Here is a 20,836-nt window from a genome sequence, read left to right on the forward strand (position 1 = left end):
TTGCCAAGTGGCAGGAGAGCAACCAGCTAGATCAACAGGAGGACTTCCTGAAAGCACAGAACTGCCTTGGACCTGGCTGGATAAATGTTGGGGGTCAGAAAACACCTGGCCTCAGTGTGTTCAGTCTTGCATTACACTGACTTTCCATATGTTTTTTGCTGTGGGGTGGTTTCATTTATTTATTTATTTATTTTCTGGAGAACTGATTTTCCAGGCTAAGTCTTGGACTCCAGACATTTGCTCTCAGATATCAGAAAGCATGGGTCTTGTTTAGGGGAGAAGAGAAATCAAAGGCCTTGTAAAAAAAAAAAAAAAAAAAAAAAAAAAAAAAAAAAAAAAAAAAAAAAAAAAAAAAAAAAAAAAAAAAAAAAAAAAACAATGCACATTTTGACCTGTTTGAGGGGGAGAAGTATCTGAACTTCCAGAGTTGAGGGGCTGTCTCAGTATTTTGGCCACTAGAGACTACTGAGGATAAACAAAGTTTTTACTGAAATGAGGTTGTATTAGTTCAGAAATCAMTAACTAGGAAAAAATTGCATTAATATCTACAAATAACCAAGTAAACAAGTCTGATTTGTTTTAAACAACCAACCCAAAACGGATGGGAATGTGGGAAATGGGATAAAAGCAGCAGCAGAGGAAGAAAAAAAAAGGCCAGAACAAATGGGCAAAATTACTTTACAGACAATGTGTTTTGCAAATGGCATATTGATTCTTCATTGATCTTTGCACCTTTTTGGCATCCTCACACACACCCCTTCCTAGGAAGGAGATACTGATTTCCCATTACCAGTTCTCTCTTTTCCTGTGCTTTCAGATTGTCTCTACTCCACCTTCAATTTAATTTTTGAAACACTGAAAGAACTGCTAACCTCATGTCCTCATGTCATCCATCCTCCTTCTCCCACCCACACTGTTTCTAAAGCAAGTCCTGCATCCTCTCTCCCTTAAGTGTTTTTAACAAAACAATCTTAGTAGTGTATTGTTTTGTTTACTTTCCATCATCGAGATGTGAGTTTCTGATATCAGTGCTGGGCTTGATTTGGGAGACATCCACCCTCCAGTAAAACTTGATCAAACCTGTTGCATCCTAAAGCAATTGAGCAAAAAAGAGTTATGGTTGCTCTAACTTAATCATAAGAACAAACATGTAGACAAGGTGTAATTATCAAGGGTACTGGCATCTGGTATCATTTACAACAAACAGAAAATTAAAAGACTCAAGCCAGAAGTAAATCAGTGGAAGATTTTTCTTTCTTTTTTTTTTTTAATAACTGACTACTTATTTTTTCCCTAGTATTGCACGTAAGGCTCATCTCCGCTAGATAATCTATCCTGAACATTTTTCTTCACTGGATGGTGGGGGTTGAATTTCAGGATTCTCCTTCAACACTGGAAGTACGTGAGATCCGACAGATAAAATATCTGGAAAGGATGAGCACAAGGGCTGGTTCATCAGGTATATACCAAAGTTTGTCTGAAAAAAGCAAAATATTCACTGAGATGCAACTCATGCTAAAGTAATTAGACCTACAGAGGATCTCACAACCCAGATATGTTCAGAAAAAACAGTATTGCTCTAAGGAAAAGGATATATGCTCAGTCTCAATGTAATTAAGAACACTTTAACTGATTAGTGCTAATAGACTGGTAAACAAGAGCCAATCCCATGCTATTCAAGAAGAATACCTTCAGAAACAGTTTTCACAAATAAAGGCTAGGCAGTGTGAAAAAGCATGTACATTCAGATAGYGAGGAAAAGTCTTGCATCTCTAGCATAAATTATTCACTTCGTTAATAGAACTTTGCGTTGTCTAGCCTTTGTGAATTTTTAAAGATTTTTTTTCCCTTCATGTGATCTTAATTTTAAAGAACATGAGACACTCCATTTACAGCTATGAACAGTTGGGTGGTATGYGGAAATGTCATATTAGGAGACTGAGAACATATTTCACCCAATGAGATTTGGTTTTTTCAACAGTGGGAAACTTCAGGAAGGTGGAGGAAGAAACAGCCCTGCAATYGCAGGATAGTATTTCCCCAACAATTAGAAAGCAGTTAATTAAAGAAATATGTCAAATAAGAAATAAAGGAATGCTTAACGCTATGTAGGTAATTCATTGTAGACTTCAGAACATCTTGTTTCTCAAATTGAGGAACTTGGAACCCAATGCTAATTTTCTCATCAATTTTTAAAGGTTTCAGTAAAAAAGTATTTGTTTTTGGCAGACCATATCCAAAGTGTTTGGTTACCAGTCACTCCAAGCGTAAAATAAATAAAAAAGCAAATGAAACTGATATGGTATGTCTATAAAAATCTCACTTTTAAACAAAACTCTATTCTCTTTCTCTATTTCCTGATGATATTTACTACTGTTGTTCAGACAGATGTTCTTGAAATAGAGGAGACTGCCACTACAGAAGGTTTAGAAAAATATACTAAAGGGAGCTGCAGTAAATAATAATAGCCCCCCTCCACCATTTACTAGCTGAATTTAAGGGAATATATCCGATAGTCTTAATATGAAGGTAGTACGTTTCTTTYATTCTTGCATTAATGAAATAAAAATACAGTAATGTGGTAACATAGAACATCTTTAAGTCTTTGATGGAATAGCAAGACTGAAGGCTGAGATCTACTCTCAAGCAAGAGAGATGCTGTAGAGCAGGGATCTAACAATACATCGCCCCAGCATGACTTGGGATTCTGTTCTCTTTCACTTGTAATCCTGAACACTAAAAAAAGCCAGCTCCCAAGTAGAGGTTTCTTTGCTATTTCAGCTATTTATTCATCTCACTGGCATTTCACATATATTGGGCACRTTTTGGCCTTCATCAAACCTATCTTATTAATGACACTTTTTGGATATCTGTGATCACAATGGTGTCAACACTGGTAGACATAAGGTAGATCTTTATGGTCAATGTCCTGGTATTTAATGCTAAAGGAATGACTCCAGGATAGCACAAYCCAAAATCACTAGCACAGTGACTTTGTTGGATCAACCATGATGACAAAATGGAAAAGTTAGTAACTACTTCATTTTAAAGTATATATTATTATTATCTTGATTTTATTTTTCCCATATTTGGTGACAAACTGTGGTTTCTTTCTTTGTAGAAATGATGTGGTTATCAGCCTTGTAGTTAACGTCCTGGATTTACTTCCCATACTCTAACACATAGATGACACTTGCCTTAATTCTATTGCTTTAAAAAATGAGGCAATTCGAAACTAACTACTGTAAAATGAATAAAATATTAGTCCATGTTATACCATACTTCACACAGGAAGGAAATTTATTTTATAACTCATCAGTGGAAATGAACTTTTTTATATGTGAAAAAATTTTATGTATATTTGTTAGTCCATTGAGAGCTTGATTTATTTTAAAACAAGGTTAAAATAAATCTGTGCACACTGTTCACTGTGAACAATTTAATTTATTTGCTTTCTGTTGGTCTGGATAATTTAAACAGGTTTTGATTTTTAAAATATTTTAGATCATTCAAAGTTATTTAAGAAAAGGCATATGGGAATATATCTTATCTGAGCAGTCCACAAATACTGTTTTAATACTTGCCATCAATATTTTCCTACTTTGACTGTGTATCTAAAGTCTCATAATATTATTTGGTGCTCTGAGACTGGATGATGCCTAAGGAATTTTCAAAGTGATGGTATACATACAGAAGTATTAATACCTATTTGGATGAGTCTTTTCCTGTAAGAACATTCTAATTTCTAACATCTTTCTTTTTGTGAATGTTCTTAGGATCAAACTTTCACTCATGAGTAGAAGTGGATTTAAGTAAATTTCCTTTTTTTTTTTTTTAATAATTACAAATACTGGCTCAGCAAATATAGATAATTACAAGAATAGCAAAAGTTGTCCATTCCACCRTGCCAATTCTGTTTCAAGAGAAAGAAAAAAAGTAGAAATTGGCCTTTCTCACATTTCACTGATAAAAAAAGATGCTTTTCAGCCACAGAGCCTGTAAAGTTATTACAATGAACTGCATAATCTCTCTCTGCTGTTACTACCCTTTCCTGACTTCAAGAGCATTTTATTMTGCATACAACCTCCTCAGAACAAATCAAGAAGTGAGCAGAGGGAGCAGGACTGTGACTTCTGTGGCTTTATCCCCTCAGTCTTCGTATCGCTTCGAAACTTCAGGCACAAACCCAGAAAGCTTTTTGATTGTAAAAACACAAAAAGTAATTCCTGACATAACTAAGTAAAATAAACTTATTCTTGCCCAACAATGAATCACAGAATAGTCATCATGCTTACTTAAAGGAGGAGCTGTAACATGCCATCACTCTTGTATGTTGTTTCAAGCACGTTTACTGAATCAATAGTAATATATGACACTTGGATATCCACTGACAGGTAAGTTTCTTGGGTACAATATATCTTTTTGCAAGATAGAAACCTGAGGTGTTACATCTGACAAAGGCTGAGATGAGATGCCTTTGAGACAGACCTGCTGAACAACCTGTTAATTGCAATTGGTATGGCAAATGGCTTGCTAGAATGTGTTTGAATGATTGTGCATGCTAAAACTTACCTTTGACTAATGGGTTCTGGATTTTGCTTCTGGATGCAGCTTGCAGCTGCCTTCTATCAACAGATGAATTGGCCTGTTCTCGTCTGCTTGTTTTATTCATATARTAATATACCCTCCCTGCCATACAAATGTTTTGGGAGATGCAGTTATTAAAGTTGAAATATTTTTTTTTTATGTAAGGATTTTCTATTAGCTCTGGATTGACCAGAACCTATTTACAAAGTGTTAAAAAATAGGAAAGTTAAAGCATTCATTTTTCACATGCTGATTTTTCATATCRAAAAGAAAGGAAACTTCTAACTTGCTGTCATAGAAAATATCTTGTTTTGTTGAAAATAGCTGARCAGAAAGGTGTTTTGTAAAGAACTGATTTTCCTTTCCCATCTACCTTGAACAAATGTATTTCCCAATTCAGTCACAAAGCATGTGATTTTATGTTATTCATAGAGCTCTATTAATTAYATCAATCACTGCATGCAAGTGTTTCAGATTACTGGATGAAAAGCACTGCATAGTGTAAAACCTTGCATTACTACGAAAATGATGATGATAATGAATCAGATAAAAGAATTAATTTGCTATCCTTAATGTTTTGGTAAGCAGTCCAAAAGCAYGGTATCTAATTCTGTAGGAAGAGGAGCTCTCCCAAGGTACAATGAGACCCATAAAGGAGGACCAACAGCTCTCAGGAAAAAATATAAGCCCTTTAGTGCATGAGGGCATATGCAGACATAGYGGATTTCCCTTAATGTAGTGCAATCCATGCATTTATACCGGGGCAGGCTACTAATGCACTTGCCTTTGCCATCACGATAGGAAGTCTCAGCTTATACATCTTCGGATATACCTACAGCATTCTAGGACTTCGAATATACCTACAGCATTCCTGGAAATAGGGTTATACTGCATTTGCAAAGCACAGAAGATGGGCAAAAATTCAGTGTTCTGTGCAAGTGTGTTTTGCATCAGATGGTGACGCAGGTGTGGGAAGATTTATGTTATTTGCTTAATGTAGTTACCTAGTCTTTCCTAGTCCACTGCAGTAACACAGAGAGCTCTGTCACAGAAGCAGAGCTCATTTTTCCTTCTCAGACAAAAATTACAGAAGGAATTCTTAATGAGTGCTTCTTCTGAAAAATTCAAAGCAGGTGRTAAACAGTTTTCATAAAATATAGTTGGCTGGCTTCATTATCTTGCTTTACATTTATCCGGAAACATGCAAATTGCTTGTGTGACTAATTACAGTAGCTGGTTCTGACTTTCAGCAGCGATCCATGTATGCAAGGTCTCAGTCTTTCCACTTGGAACACCAGGTTCTCACAGCCTCCAAGGAACGCAGGAAAATATAATTTCAGAAATGAGTATCAAGCCACATTTTATACACCTTATGTTATCTAGCTCAGAACTGAAGTTCACTGGCAGTGCTTTGCTTTGGGCTACCATTTGATCAAGTTTGATACATTCCTCTTGATTGGTAGTCTTCTTGGAAAAGACAAACAAAATAGTAAATATTGACATCCGTCTGTCATATTAAGCAATCAAGATTTGCTATCCAATCACATGTACAGTGTCTTTAAAGGTCTGGAAATCAAGCAACTACAGTAGCCTTTCAAAAGTATCAGTTCCCCTTGTACCTGGAAATTAGCTTAAACCTTGTTTGCTGAATTTGTTTGTTGGTTGTTATAACTACCTTATTGATACCCGTGAATAAACATTGCTGAATTTCTTCACTGAATCAGTACCTCATAAAAAATAAAATGATGTCTAGTAGGTGACTTTTCAGCAGAAAAGCACATGCTACAGGCGTGAGTTGCCAAAGGACAAGCTCAATGTTGTTTCTCTCTCCCACTATGAATTGTGAAAGGTTGGGATCGGTGTCCTCTGTCAGGCCTGCTTAACACACTGAAGACACCATAGTCCTCAGATGCTACTCACTGATAACCAGTTGGAGACCATCAACCTAGAGATGACTCGCAGAAAGGCTGGGTGATGAGGTCTTCTTAGGTTCAGGTAAAGTCAATTTGAACTCTCTTTTTTGGCCATCAGGCTAACGCAGAGCACTTGGCCTTGTAGAGAACAGAGCATGCTCACAAGATCTCTTCTGCCAGCAGTGCTGAGAGGGGAGTAATCTTTAGCTGAAGGTTGGGAAAAATCACAAAGTTGAAGGTCCAGTTCTCAGCAGCACAAACATGGTTGCACAGCCAAGGGAAAGAGAGCGCTCCCCTACTCCGAATAGCAGCACTGTACTCTGCAGCGCCCTGCCTTGCCACACGTCTTTTATCTGATGCCAGGTTCTCAAGAGGCTGAATTGCTCTCTTTGCCTTAACTCTGTGTGAACGAGTTGGTTCTAGGAGTGTTTGTACCAAGAAAATTTCTGCATTCCAGAGTTAATCAGAATCAAAGAAAAGCTCATCTCYGCTGCGGAAAACATGCAGAAGATGTCTTGACTCTCCTGAAAATCTGTATCCCAAGAAAGGTTTCATTGCCACTTGAGAAGGTCCTTGAATATAGACTGCTTGCCCTCTACAGAGGCTTATAAATCCAATAAATCCAATGTGGGTAGAGAGAAAGCCCTCCACACACTGCACAGCATTTGGCAGCAGGGCAGCATCCCTGCCCAGAGTGCCAGAAAGCACTGTGAAGTGACCCGATGTGCCAATTGTGGCCCAGCATTATCTTAATAGTGCTCTTGTCCTCCGGATACTCAGGGTAGCCTGGAGCTCCTCTCACAAAGGCACATGGGCCGCAAACCTCTGCACGYCAGAGCCTATACGGCAACTCTGGATCACCTCAGGTCAGCAAGAAGCTGTGCCTAGACAGCTGACCCCTGCCTGCTGSCCTCTCGCAGTTGTCCCACTCTGTACCAGGCAACTGGCTCTGAATCGGAGCTGGCAGAGCCATTCACCAAGGATAATAYGCACTGAAAATGTAGCTCTTTGTTTGCTTAATGAGTCACTGAGACTAATCACTTTTTTAAACAAAGAATGCATTATTTGTAACTTGTCTGTGCATTGTTTGGGTGAAAAATATCAACCTGCTTGTTATTGCTTTGCCTCTGTGTTGTGCCTAATCTTGGGTGTTATTTGGCTGCCAACCTACAAGTGAGGCTTCCAAGCTCTGACTGGAGAACTAAGTTTTACAACAGAAGCTTAATGAGCAGTAAACAATGAACTTAGAATAAGGATTTTCAACTGAATAAATACTTATAAGAAGATTTGTAAAGTTCTTGGGATGCTGAAGTGTCTAACCATCATCTGAACACTCTCAGTTCCAAGAAATAATGCAACCTTAAGAAGTAGAATGACTCCTAACAAACATCTGTATTTCAAACATATTTCCCAGTCAGTACTTTTCCTAATGGATTAGTTTCCTCTTTGACTATATTCATATCAGCTCCATGTTTCCTGCTGAGTAGTTTCTCAGAGACCAAAACTTTCAGTAAAGTTTAATCAAGCTAACTATGCAGTTAACTACAAGCTAACTATAGTTGCAAACACTTTCTGATTTTCTGCAGATATCTCTCTGTGAATGACATCAGCACATCAGCCTGCGTTTTTCAAGACCAAGAGGTACACCTTGTAAAGTAGCAGGTACCGAATAAAAGCAACATAATGAAAAAAAAAAGTGTTGAGCATCATATAGAAAGAAATTGTATCATATCTGGGTTGTAAGTGTATCCTCTTTTAACTGAAAGAACAAATGGCAATGATTACCACAACAACTTAATAGTGAATATTTTATCAACAGATATTTCCACAAGTGTGCAGTGAAGTCACTATATCTTTCCATAAAACTGCTCTGGAGTACCGTACTGACCTTTCTACCTCTGGCCGCAGACAGAGACTGCAGAAATTCTTTGTTTCGTTCTCCAGACTGCTGGTCAATGCAGATTATTTGACATCTGCTACATGGACCCACAACCTGAAATTTCAGTTAAAGAAAATTTACAAGTATATATCAGAACAGGACGATACAGAACAGTACAAGCTTCTGACTGCCATAATATTTGAAAAACATATCCTTCATGTACTTTTTCAGTGTTACTTAATGCTTTAATTATGTAAGMGGTCATACCTGTTGACCTAATGTAGGTAATGTTTTCAAAGGTTCCACCTGGGAAGTTCTCACTGAATTTTTAATTCTTCCTTTTTTTCCCTTCCCTTTCCCTGAAAAACTTCCTACAAATAGAATCTGAGAAATAATAAACATTTACGTATTTATATTTGCTGCTGGCTTTACTTCATCTACTGACTGGCAGGGACACTTGCCCAAAGGAGAACTAGATGGAAAATTAAGCCAGGACTTCAGGAGGATTCTCTTGGAGTTAAACTAACAGAGTTTGGTTTACACTGCTTCAGTGCAGTTGAAATATACATAACATCCCACATTCTTGCTTATTTTCATGGCACTTCAAAAATGATCAGAATATAAAATCTGAATTTTTACAACTTTATAAGGTCAGAAGGAATAATGTTATCTTCTAGCCTATGTGCAATACAGAGCATGGTTCACTAAAATTAATTCTTGCTTGAATTAGGGTGGTTTTTTAGGAATAAGAATTGCAATGAGTTTTTTTCTTACCTTTTACAGTATTAAAAGGAAAAAGGAAGACACACTCCCCTTTCACTTAATACTGCATTCCTAACTTTTACAAAGCTCTACATTATCAAAACTAACTGTTTTTACAGTATCTCAGCTTACACATTCTACTTTTGTAAAAATTTGTCATAAAATTCAAGGGGGAAAATAATTAAAACTTACACCGCAGACCTGAGGTGCCATTTCAGTTCTTTAAGGTACATTTAGAACTGCATGTAAAACTCTTCAGTGTAATCATCAAAACCACACAATTGGCTCTGCTTTTTCAGAAGACGATTTCCCACAGCTTTAATATTTTATTAAAAGAACACAAGGTAGAGAAGGTAAAAATTTTCCCTGCTTTGCTTTGCCACAGTTCAACAGCTTCTTCTACCACTTCACTAGCATCAAGTACCACTAACATCATTTGTACTGTTACCATATCAGTATCAGAATAAGGACCTAGCAGAGCCTTGAAAAGACAAATCAAATTGCATAAGCTTTTCTGTTTTAGATTTGCATTCCTCAAATATTTCAATGCCAGCAGCAGGAATGCGGTTTTATACTGTACTTTTACGGTACCTTCCACAAGAGGTGCCTGAGCTGAGTTCCCTAGTGTGACTCCAGCCTTCAAGAAGCTATAGATCAAGGACATTATCCTTTGTGTTCCTCACCTCCTATCTAAAGACATTTCTCCTCAATTCTCTGTCTCATAATACAGTTTATTTATCAAAGTACATGTAAAAAAAAAACAAAAGACAAGTCATATTTTCTATCCTTACTGAAAAAAATAGCCTTGACATTTCTTATAGTATGCTGACCTGAAAGAAGTGAGAAGGATTTCTACCACAACTTCTCGATCTGACCTTAGCACTTGTGTTATTCATACTTTTACTATTATCCCTAAGCAAACAATGAATAAGTTACTTCTACATCCAGGCAATGCACTTTCAAGTACATATTTCACATCAAAGGACCAGGGAAACCAGCTATAACATGTAATACACACGTGCATCACTTCCTTAGGTTTCATGCACAGCTTCTTCATGGACAATTTTATGAAGGTTTTTCTCAAAAGAATTACTTTGTCGACAAAGGCTAACTCTATAAGCACTTTGCTGATAGCATAAAGCAGATTATAGTGTTTGAAATGATACGCAGCATAACATACAAATGAGCTCTATGAAGCTAGACCAAGGCCAGGTTGACCTAGAAACACATCTGGGATGGAGATTAAGAGAAAATGCATGTAACAGAGGGCAATATACAGTGATGATTCACTTGTATTCATTTCCCAGCTCCTGGCAACCTGAGCAGCAATCTGAGATTGCATTTGGACTACTGTGCTTAGCAGAACTGGTATTTTCTCATGACTTATGCTGACTAAATGTTTGCTACAAACTCTGGCCCAAAACAACGATGATTCTACCCCTACCTCAATGACACTGGGAAATGCTATCAATTGTGAAATTTTTTAAAAAATAAAAGGTGGGGAGGAGAATGCCAAAATCTCTCAATTACATTAAAGCCTGTTTGGTCACAATACTTTCTTTAAAAACATTTCATAAACTTAACCTTTATAACTGTGCCATCTATGTAATAGATAAAGCCTTGCAAAACTGTTTTGTTTCCAGGGGTCAGAATGCTTTGTGATAGAAAAGGACAAGGAAGATGAGACCTTACCTGAAAGCGCAGAGAACCTATTGAAATCTCAGCCCATTCTTCTTCTTCAAAGGATTCTGGAGCACTGATGACAAGGTTAGCACGAAAGCGTCGGATTAGTTCCTYTATTTCCAACGGTTCTTCCAGTCTGTCTCACAGATTTCACAGAAAAAAAAGAAGATAAGCTTTATTAACCAGTTTTCCAGTAAATATTTATGCTGCTAGAATATAGTGGCTGATATGATTCAGCAAATACTTCTCCAGAATACCTGGGACCAAATTTTTATACAAAAGCTATGAAAAAGGCACAAGGTATCTGAATATAGCTTGTAATATTGTAGGTGGCTTCTTCAGAGACATAACCTAGGACTGTAAAGTAGATAGGAAAGCATATGGAGTTGTAATTATAAACAATGAGAAAATTTCCCTATTAGCTATCATATGTAAGGCTACTGGTAAAAATATAGAAAACAAATCAAAACACATTCTGCACTTGCTGCAGTAGCAAAATGGACAACTGCAGATACTGAAGGTGAAAAAGGCCAGTAAAGACATTTTGTAAGAGAATGTATTCCTCGTATTATTATTTGCCCTTGGTATGAAGGAGATTGCATCAAATGACAGGTGTTTTGAAAAAATTTAATCTCTGTGTGGAGACATCTACATCTCCTTACAAGCACTTGAACTGCCAGGGTGTAGATTTGTGTGACTACTGAGAACATAGATGAGGGAGTTGGAAAGGCAGACTGCATACAAATATCAGAAAGTTGGTTGAACCTCTGAATTGTCATTCTTTACTCTTCTTCTAAGGGACAATCTTTACCAGTATCACAAAAAGGACAGCCCTAAAATTTGCAAAGGAGATTCTCTCAGCATCTTTGTTAGTGAGGAAGAACATTTCATTTTGCATTTTATATTGGCTAACATGGACATGAGTAACTTTCAAGGTTCCTTCAGTTGCAGTTTAACAACTTTTCTGTATGACACTACAGCAGAGAAAGAAACTTGGCTATATAGTGAAAAGAGAAGTTTCCATTCCAGGAAATATATATATATTTTTTCATAAAGTAAGGACAAACAGTTTWAAATTGTTTGTGTTTTAATTAAAATGAGGGAAAGCGTGCAAAATCAAAGCACAAGGAAACCTGTCCACATCAAGCAGTCTTGGCAGAAGAGATCTGTTATGTGAAGAGCTTTGTTTTGTTTAAAACAGTCTGCAGGATCTTTAGAAGACAAATGTGCATAGGGATAAACTGTGTGTGCAGATTTTCATGCAAACCATGCAACTCTGGTTCCATCAAAGCCTTCGCTGATGACAGGAGCCTGGGGGTAGAAAGTGGAGCAGGAAGCTCCAGTGATACAAGTTTTCCCTAGAGATGCCACAGGCAATCCCATGACTGAGACAAAATTTCTAATCATTGTAGGAGATGGGAGCCAACAGGAGAAGCTGGCTATACCAATTCTCATAAAAATGGGAGAAAAATGGCACAGTTTTAGTCATAAACAAGTTCAGTTATGCTGCTTTGCATCCTAGTTTTGCTGTGGACCATGTTGAGTCCTGACAGAAAGGGTTTTGGTGCTGGGGAGAGAGAGCTTTGAATGCATTTTGTGACAGAAGAGTGCCTGCCACCACTGCCAGTACTAATGGGAACATCAAAAGCCCCAGTAACATCAGAACTGTGCTGGCAGTGTCCCGAATCAGCTGTTAAAAGCTGTTAAAAAAAAAACAAAACAAAAAAAAAAAAACAAAAAAACCCCACACTTCCACGAATTGCTTTCCTTGCCATTGCTCCTGCAGGACAGCACTGCCCACGCTCCTACTCTCTCTGCCTTCAATCTGCTCAAGCAATTTTGTAATACTGCAGAAGGATGTTGTATATTTACGCTGGATTCATTTTCTCCAGCATCCTGAGAAAGCTCTGTATTGCGAAGTAGAAGAGAGTCTTCCAACCTGTGCTGCAGGGTGGGAAGCAAGATGCTTCTCAGGCATCCTGGTAGCTGCAGTCATGTCTGGAATTTCCCTTGGGAGAAAGGAGAGTACTAGCCTAGATGTATCCGAGGTGAACACTGGAAGAGCTGAGCAGCACAAGTGGGGATCATCTGCCTTTGTGTGTTTTCCCAAGTTCCCTGTCCTCCTCCATCTTCACTTGTTGTTCCCTCTGGTGCATTTTTTTTTTCTTTGCACTATCCCCTCAAATTCCATGTCTGAGAAGCTTCCCCACTGGGTCTCGCCACAGGAAAGCCTAGTCTGAGGAAGGGACACCTGCAACATTGTTCTCTCAAGGAGATGTAAACCAGCCTGTCAAGCCTCAAAAGAAAGCACTGTCACCAAGAAAGGTGCTGAAAACAGCTGAGAGGTGGGCTGATTTAAACCTTTTTCATTCAGGCATTTTTCTCTGGGTGGCACTGCCATGATATGTTGCAGCTGCTCGCCTGTCTCCTGCTAAAGAAAGAAAACCCTCAGGCAGTGAAAGCTCTGATGCTCTGTAGTGATGCTTCATGCATTAGTGGTTTTAAAACTTGAACATCCTCCTACAGCTATATGCATATATTCCTCCTCAAAACAGCAATTTCAATGCAGAGGGAATGCCTCATGGKTGACCAAGAAGATAACAAGAAGAGRTAGGATAATTTGGTGAGACCAGAAAAAGGGGGATGACATCAGATCACAGACATGCACAGGGGCTCACTRGTGTGAGCAGAGCTATGAAGGAGGCCTTAAGGAAGGATTTGCTATGGAATTTGAGTGAAGGAAGCTGGCCTCAGCTATATGCAAGAAGCAACAACTCTCCATGGTCAGTTTACGAAAATGTGGTCAGTACTAGGTTCCGCATCTTTGAATTCAATGTTTTCTTTGCTGCCTGTCTTCCRCTTTTGTACAAATACTGTCAAATTCTATACAGAAACAACCAAAAAAAGAAAATAAACAGCAACAAAATAAATATAATTCTGAAAATAGTTTTAAAATGTATCWGCTGTGAATGCTTACCCTACATCTTAAGCCTTCTCACAGGACAGGAATCTTTCAGTAATTACTAAGATGTTATATTTTCACCTAATAGATGATTTACGCTGAGGAAACGTAATTATCCCTGTTCCTCTTATAAATAGAAGTTGGCTTACTCCTAACAGTCTCCTACCAATGGATCATTTGATGAGAATTACATTGATGTCTTCCTAAATATGACTGCCACACAGGTTATGTTCAAGCACTTACCCTAAATTTCCAGAAGTAATATAGGCATAAGTAATTACAGCAGTTTGGTACCTATGTATTTGTTGCAGAGTGAAAAGTAAGTATCTTTAAACTTTGAAATAAAACAATTATATTGGTATTTTATGACAGGATTCTGGAACCCAAGACTGCTGAGAGACATCTGAAGACAGTAGGATCTTACCTTGCAGAAATATGGTCCTTCAAGTGCAAAATGCTTGCTACATTTATCAGGAGGTATTGTGCTTCATTCACAAGAGAGAGCGAGAGACTTGTAGCAGATGCCAGGCCTAAAAAAAATCAATCCACCATTATAAAAGTGATGGTTAAAAATGAGGAAGATAACAGTAGCAATTTCACCCCATCTTTCCTATGACCTCTTACTCATTTTCATTATAAAAGCTATTCAYTGGGCTCTAGATGCAAAGGAAAGATTCCAGGAATCCTCTCAAACTTGTAAATCATAATGATGCAATACATTTAGAAACTGTGATAGAGATGAGATTTTACCAATTTTGTAAAATAATTTACAATATCAATATCTATGGATTTTTCATTCTCTTTCAATTTGTTCCCTTCTATAATGAATTTCAGTATAAGAATAAATCCACTGTTAATGGATTTTTCATGATCATTTTTCAAAATGATCATTGAATTTCCAGACAGTACCTTAGTAGTGATAATAAAAAAAGCCCAGATTGGTGTATCTATATATTTTTGCCAAGTCTAACAAATGGAAGGGCAGCATAAGAACAGTTTCGGTATCTTTTGAATGTACCCATTGAAGCCTACTAGATCAGTATTACATGTCTCTTTCACCCTTTATCACTGAATTTTGCACTCAGAATGAAGTCCAAGAGCCAACGTGGTATTTTGTATTCAGTGAGGAATCACATACATTTTTAAGAACGCCAACATACCTTTTGTATTTTTCTGATGCCTATTGTTTTTTATGTCCAAACTTTGCCTTATCAAGCGACATGAACGACCAAGAAACGTAGATAACCAGCCAGCAATTTGCTCCCCGCAGTCATATGTTTTTACCCTACCACAAGAAAGGAGGGAATTAACAAAATTTGATTGCCAAAACATTAATCTGCAAAACTGAAGGCAAGTAATGAAGATGTTTATTCTGCTTCTTTCAATACAAAATATAGAATGCCTAGCATGTGATGAGTGATAAAACAGAGATGTGAAGTTGTGCAAAATTTTATTTCCCGGATGCCCTCAACTTTAGAGTACTTTTGGTCTTGAATTTAATAATTATGGGATTGAGTTTAACTTTATACATAAAATTATTAGGGAATAATAAATTATTCATCTATAATGCTTAAGACTGACTGCAATGTATAGTAATTGGTAACTCATATTATGGTATTACAATACAGTTATTCTTTGGTCTGTGTTTTTTAGAAAGATAAAGAGAAATAATCTGAGTTGAATTTATGACTTCCCCACTGTGCCACACTGCATATAATTTGTAATGAACCCATCAGGTACAATGATGTTCATTCCCTAATTTAATTCATGTTAGTACAAGCATTCCCCATTAACTCTGAAGACCCACCATGTTAGCTCTGCTAACAGAGCGCAAGCAGTAGTTTTTCCTTATCTAAGCATGGTTTCCTTTACTAGCAATTTGTCTTCTAGTAGATTATGCAAGGCCAGCAATAGCTCTTTCTCCTTTACCTGGATGTAATCCCTCCTAGAAAGATCTTCAGACGACCTCGCAGTTCAGGAAGGCTATGGATCAGGTTATGGGAAATCATCGTATTTCCCATTAGATCCTCAGCCCACAATCATCGTAACTTCCATAGTCTAAAAATTGGACATTTAGTCCAAGCTAGTTTTCTGGGTTTTCCTCACAAATAATGGAAAAAGGTAAGTACTTCCCACCAGTATTAGACCTTAGGATGGGATGTCTCTCACTCAGGAAGTGTTTAACTCTCTATTGACTACTAAAGGAGACTTRACTAACATCTGCTTTGTGAAACAAGGAAACAGTTCCTCACAGCAAGGAACAGAGCCCTAACATGATGAGAGGAAGCTGCTAGGCTTTACAAAATGTTCTGTAGATTTAACTGAGTTACACAGGTGGAAAGTCAGAMAAAGTGAAATCAAAGGGATTTTCTAATCCTGATGTAGGTAAGATCCTTCTTYAGCTGCTGTTCTGAATTCTGACTGTGGTGCAACTGTGCAAGTCTCTATTCAGTCTGAGATTGGACAGATGCCAGCCAGCCAGCTGCATCTGGTCAACAATGTCCTTCAGCTGAAATGAAATACAGACATCATGAGATACTGAGTCTGTGGAAAGAATCAGGGCCCAAAAAGGTGAGTTTCCATATGAGACTTTACTGTTTCAACTGAACAGTTCTTATGTCCTTGCTGTCACAGAAACAGGCAGGAGAAGGCTGATGAGAACATGTAAATCTTCCACAGTGATAGTACAGGTGAAACAAGGTCTTTGAATTTTTTTCTCACCCAGACACAGGTGCTAGGGGTATTTTAGTCTTCTCCTGAACCATTTATCTCTGACAGCCAGCCAGGGCTTGATACTGTATAAATCAGAATCAAAATTTGGCCCTCATTTTTTATCTGCTTACTATTTTCAGTTACAATAGCTGAGCTACAAACACACAGCATTCTTAGCACTTCATCAAAGGTCACTATGTGGTTTCTGTATTCCAAGACTCCTCAGTTTTCAAATTGCTTTTCCTTATTGTCTGAACATTTCCAAGTGAGGAACATTGTCTCTTCAAGCTCTTTTTCAAAGTCCTTCTGTCRTAGCTCAATTCTATTCATTTTATTGCTGCATTTGTTTTTGTTGAGCATTGCTTTACATCTGTCAGCACTGTATTTCATTTGGCACACGTCAGGCAATATATAAAGGAGAGCTAGTTCTCTCCGATTCTACTGGCTGTCCTCTTTGAGTACCTCGCTCATCTTGCTATTATGTCAAGCTTCAGGGCTTTACGGCTGGTACTTCTAGTTAGGTAATTTATAGAATAAGAAATAAGGACAGCTAAAGGATGAATATTGATCCCAAGGAATATAATATAATACACTTACCCACAACAGACTCAGTTCACCTTGCTTTTAAATATTACTTTGCCTACTTCTAYCACTGATATCCTTTCCTTCCTCTTTTTGATACTGTGGCCCATCATGGAACAGGTTGTACGCCTGCCTTTATTAGTACAGCGCTAGCCCTGAGCATTTGGTGTCTTCTACAAAATCAATAGCCATAACAACACTAGCTTCTACTTTCATCTGCCACTGGTAGATATTGTATTGGAGATCCATGTCCCTCCAGTGTGAGCAGCACCTGCTGACAGACAGCCCCTGAAAAGATGAATACTAACACAAGCTGTGTCACACAGAGGAAGCTTGGGGTCATTTAACTTTGTGACTGCTGTCAAATTAAACATCCTCACATAAGACCTTAAGCAAAAACTTTTGGTCCCACTGCTTATCTCAGACACTCTGCAGAAGAAATCCCAGGCCACAGATCATCTCCTGTCCCTGCTACAGTAAGGCACTTTTATGTCCCTGTTTTCTGTTTCTTGGCCCTGGAGGTTCCCCTGCTGAAAATGAGGGAACCTGGCATCAGGGCTATTGGATCTTTGAGCTCCTTTGGAACCTCATCAATTTTGTCCACTCCTTCTGCCTTATTTCCTGCCTTGTTTATTTGCTAATCACAATCCACCCCATGTGGCTTGTCTCGTGTTTCCCCTTTCTTTGCCATTTCCCTCTCTTTTTCATCTTCTCAGAACTCTGAGCAGTCTCCCATGAAAGTTTCCCATTTCGTACATTAAAAATGACAGAGATAATGTCACGTGGCAAGTGACAATAAACAGCATAGCAACAAACTATATGCACAAAGACAAAAAAAGATAACACAGGCTATTTTACAGCAAGTCCTGTAAGAGTCAGGCTAACTGTGGGGAGCCTAAGGATGAGTCAACATTACAGGAAGCAGGACAGATGGTTAAAAGAAATGACTCCTGCGTGATTTCCACTACCTGGAGAAAATACACTTCCACGGAAAAGATCCTCTTTATTATCTGAATACATGAGGGTAATATCCTAAGGTAGAAGGTTAAAACAAACAACCAACAGCAAAAAATCAAGAAGCATAAGTCTGCCCTCGTGGTGAGAATATTGTATAAATTACAGTCATAGTCTACAAATCACATTCACCAAAGCACTGAACATGTTTCAAGTAGGAAAAAAACAGAAATCACTGGTCATAAATGAAACTGTTTCAGAAACCAAGAGAAAAATCCTCAATGTTGAACAAAAACACAAGAAGAATAATTGTCCTTGCTGAATGTGATGGAGGTTTAGCTCAGCTGGTTAGAGCATGGTGCTAATAATGCCAAGGTCATGGGTTCAATTCCCATATGGGCCACTTGTTTCCTGGCTGAGCAGGGGGGGTTGGACTAGATGATCTCCAGAGGTCCCTTCCAACCTTACTGATTCTATGATTTTCAGAGTGTATTTTAGGCAAAGAGGTCACTTGCTCATTCTTGCAACAGTGGAATAACATTTCTGTGTTGTATGCAAAATTGTCAAAAGAAGGAGAAGCTAACTCCTCCATGGCTCCATGGGAGAACGTCCAGATCTACTGCTGKTTTTTATGCTGCTGCTCTCAGGGAATCAAGTGTAGAGTTACAAGGAATTAGTGTATATAGGTTAAAAAATAAATAAATCTGTAAATGGCTCTTGTTGTTGGACTTAACAAGAGACTTGTTTGTGGAAGGAAACATTGCAGATAATGTGAAGATACTTTAGGAAAGTACTTGATACATAGACACTTAGAAAACTTAATGTGACTGGGAAGTACTTAGAAAAATTGATAAATGTTTAAGTTCAATGATAAGAATTAATTTATTTGTAATTTTCTATTTCACTGAAGTGATGCATCTAAATTTGAAATTAAAGTCATTTCACATACTCTGCTTCAGTCTTCCTGAGATGGTGAAGGACACTGATGAACACAGTCAAAATAAAACTGAAACGGGTTGTAAATGTGGAAAGGTGTTTACAACTTCAGTAAGTTTTAAAAAATTTGAATCAGTGCAACGCAAAATGGACAAAGCTGTCAGCACCACTACTGTCAAATAAATTAACTGAAATCTAGTGTTCTGCTGAGGCCCTCACTCGGCACTTGGAAGTACTGGGGCATCTGTCCCTTTTCTCATCCTTAGAGCAAGCAAAACAAAGATCTCTCTTATCCTCCTAAATGCCAAATCACCACAGTCCCCTGTACCTCTCCCCTCACTTTTAAAAAAATCTTACTATTATTTACTGTTTTGTACCAAAGTTGTAGGCCTGCCAAATTACCTACCTATATCTGTCTTTTCCTGGTCCACTAAACTATGAGACATTTGTTGTTTTACACTCTCCTCCTTTTTTTTACGGACTTCTGCCTGTGCACTTTCATCCAGTCATGTCCTGAGCAGCAGTGCAGTGATTTTCATCTTAGATTCCTCCCCGTTCTTACTCACCTGTGTGAACAGACTTTACTCTCACAGATCACAGCCTTTTTTCCAGTACTTTCTTCTAGCGATATTGATATCGGGTCCATGCCTGGATGGGCAGAGAGTAAGTCGTATGAAGAAAACCATTTACCTAGAACCACAAGGTTATGAATAAAGTGCCTAAACTTACAGCTATTCACAATCACTGCAGTCTCACAAATAGCATACGGCAGAAATGTTCTTCTTTTTTTCTCTATATATACTCTATGCCTGCAGGTGGCTCCAAATGATAATGCAAAGAGCAAAGGCTGCTGATGACCCAAACCACATTAACAAATATACAAYTTCAGCTTTGAGTAACTTTATTCTTTGTGTATCTCAGGATTGGCACAAAATTACTGTCTCCGTCACGGCTGTTGCAGAAAGAATGACCTTATCACTGTTGTGCCACTCCTGGCAAGTCAGGACACAAGCTTAATCATTGCTGAGGGGTCTTTTTTGGGAGGGGAGGAATGGTGCAAATAGAAAGACGGCCGGGATTGGGGGAGGGGAGAGAAAAAATAAACACAAGCTGCTCAAGGAAAGAAATATAATGTTTCAGAAAACTACATAAGTTAAGACAAAAAGAATGAAAATCCATTAATGAGATTATTCCCATCTATCCATCTTAGAGTTTAGAACAGATGATGACTTCCTGATAGTAATCTATGCTATCAGTCTCCTCTATAGTTTTCTTAGCTTGAACAGAATGAGCCAAAGGGATAAAAAGGTTATTGTGGTTTACTAGAAGGAAAAAGAAAAGCTGTATAGTATTGTTTCTGTTGATTGAAAGCAATAATCTTAAATGACAAACCAAACTTCATGATGTGGCTGCAGTGAATCTCACTCTTTTTCATTATACTACTACATAAACCAGCAAAGACCATCTCCACTACTGTAGCTTTGTATCAACACATTTTGTTTTCACTTACTACTTTTTGTTTATACTATCGTAACACAAACATGAGTCAAGCTCTGCTAGCTCTATGGTATGGTGAAACAGAATTATTTTATTCTCTTCTGAAGAGTAAGGAAATGTAGTTCAGATTCACTATATTTCAACTCTCAGCTCTTGTGCCTGTAAGCTTTCAAAACAGAAAGGCTTCTAMTCCTTTGCAGCTAATGTTAGTGTACTGCAAAAGTGCAGATGGAGGAGGAGGAGCAGCTAGATTCACTTAGGAAAATGAAACATGTAAATAATAAATGCACTGAACTCACTTGCAACAACCTGAAAAAGAAGCCAATGCAATCATCCTACAGATTGTAACTGCTCCTACACTTGTGAGTA

At 37.9% G+C, this 20,836-nt stretch overlaps 1 protein-coding gene and 1 non-coding gene across 2 annotated transcripts in view; one reads left to right on the forward strand and one right to left on the reverse strand.

Annotated features, from left to right (window-relative positions):
* Nucleotides 1-357: 357 nt before the first annotated feature.
* Nucleotides 358-20,836, reverse strand: part of MOCOS (molybdenum cofactor sulfurase) — a 198,186-nt gene continuing 177,707 nt past the window's right edge. The window contains exons 10-15 of the mRNA XM_085311900.1: nucleotides 19,537-19,618; nucleotides 14,947-15,071; nucleotides 14,211-14,316; nucleotides 10,834-10,960; nucleotides 8,389-8,493; nucleotides 358-1,477 (exon numbers count right to left, since the gene is read on the reverse strand). Coding sequence (XP_085168026.1) covers nucleotides 1,331-1,477; nucleotides 8,389-8,493; nucleotides 10,834-10,960; nucleotides 14,211-14,316; nucleotides 14,947-15,071; nucleotides 19,537-19,618 — 692 coding nt within the window. The 3' untranslated portion in view covers nucleotides 358-1,330. The remainder of the gene's footprint in view (nucleotides 1,478-8,388; nucleotides 8,494-10,833; nucleotides 10,961-14,210; nucleotides 14,317-14,946; nucleotides 15,072-19,536; nucleotides 19,619-20,836) is intronic.
* On the forward strand, nucleotides 18,367-18,437 carry TRNAI-AAU (transfer RNA isoleucine (anticodon AAU)). Its single transcript has one exon. It is a non-coding gene; the product is annotated as a tRNA-Ile (tRNA).

This window comes from Rhea americana, unplaced genomic scaffold, assembly GCF_003343005.1.
Source record: "Rhea americana isolate MKP2758 unplaced genomic scaffold, rheAme1 scaffold_350, whole genome shotgun sequence".
In the NCBI taxonomy this organism is placed as follows: domain Eukaryota; kingdom Metazoa; phylum Chordata; class Aves; order Rheiformes; family Rheidae; genus Rhea; species Rhea americana.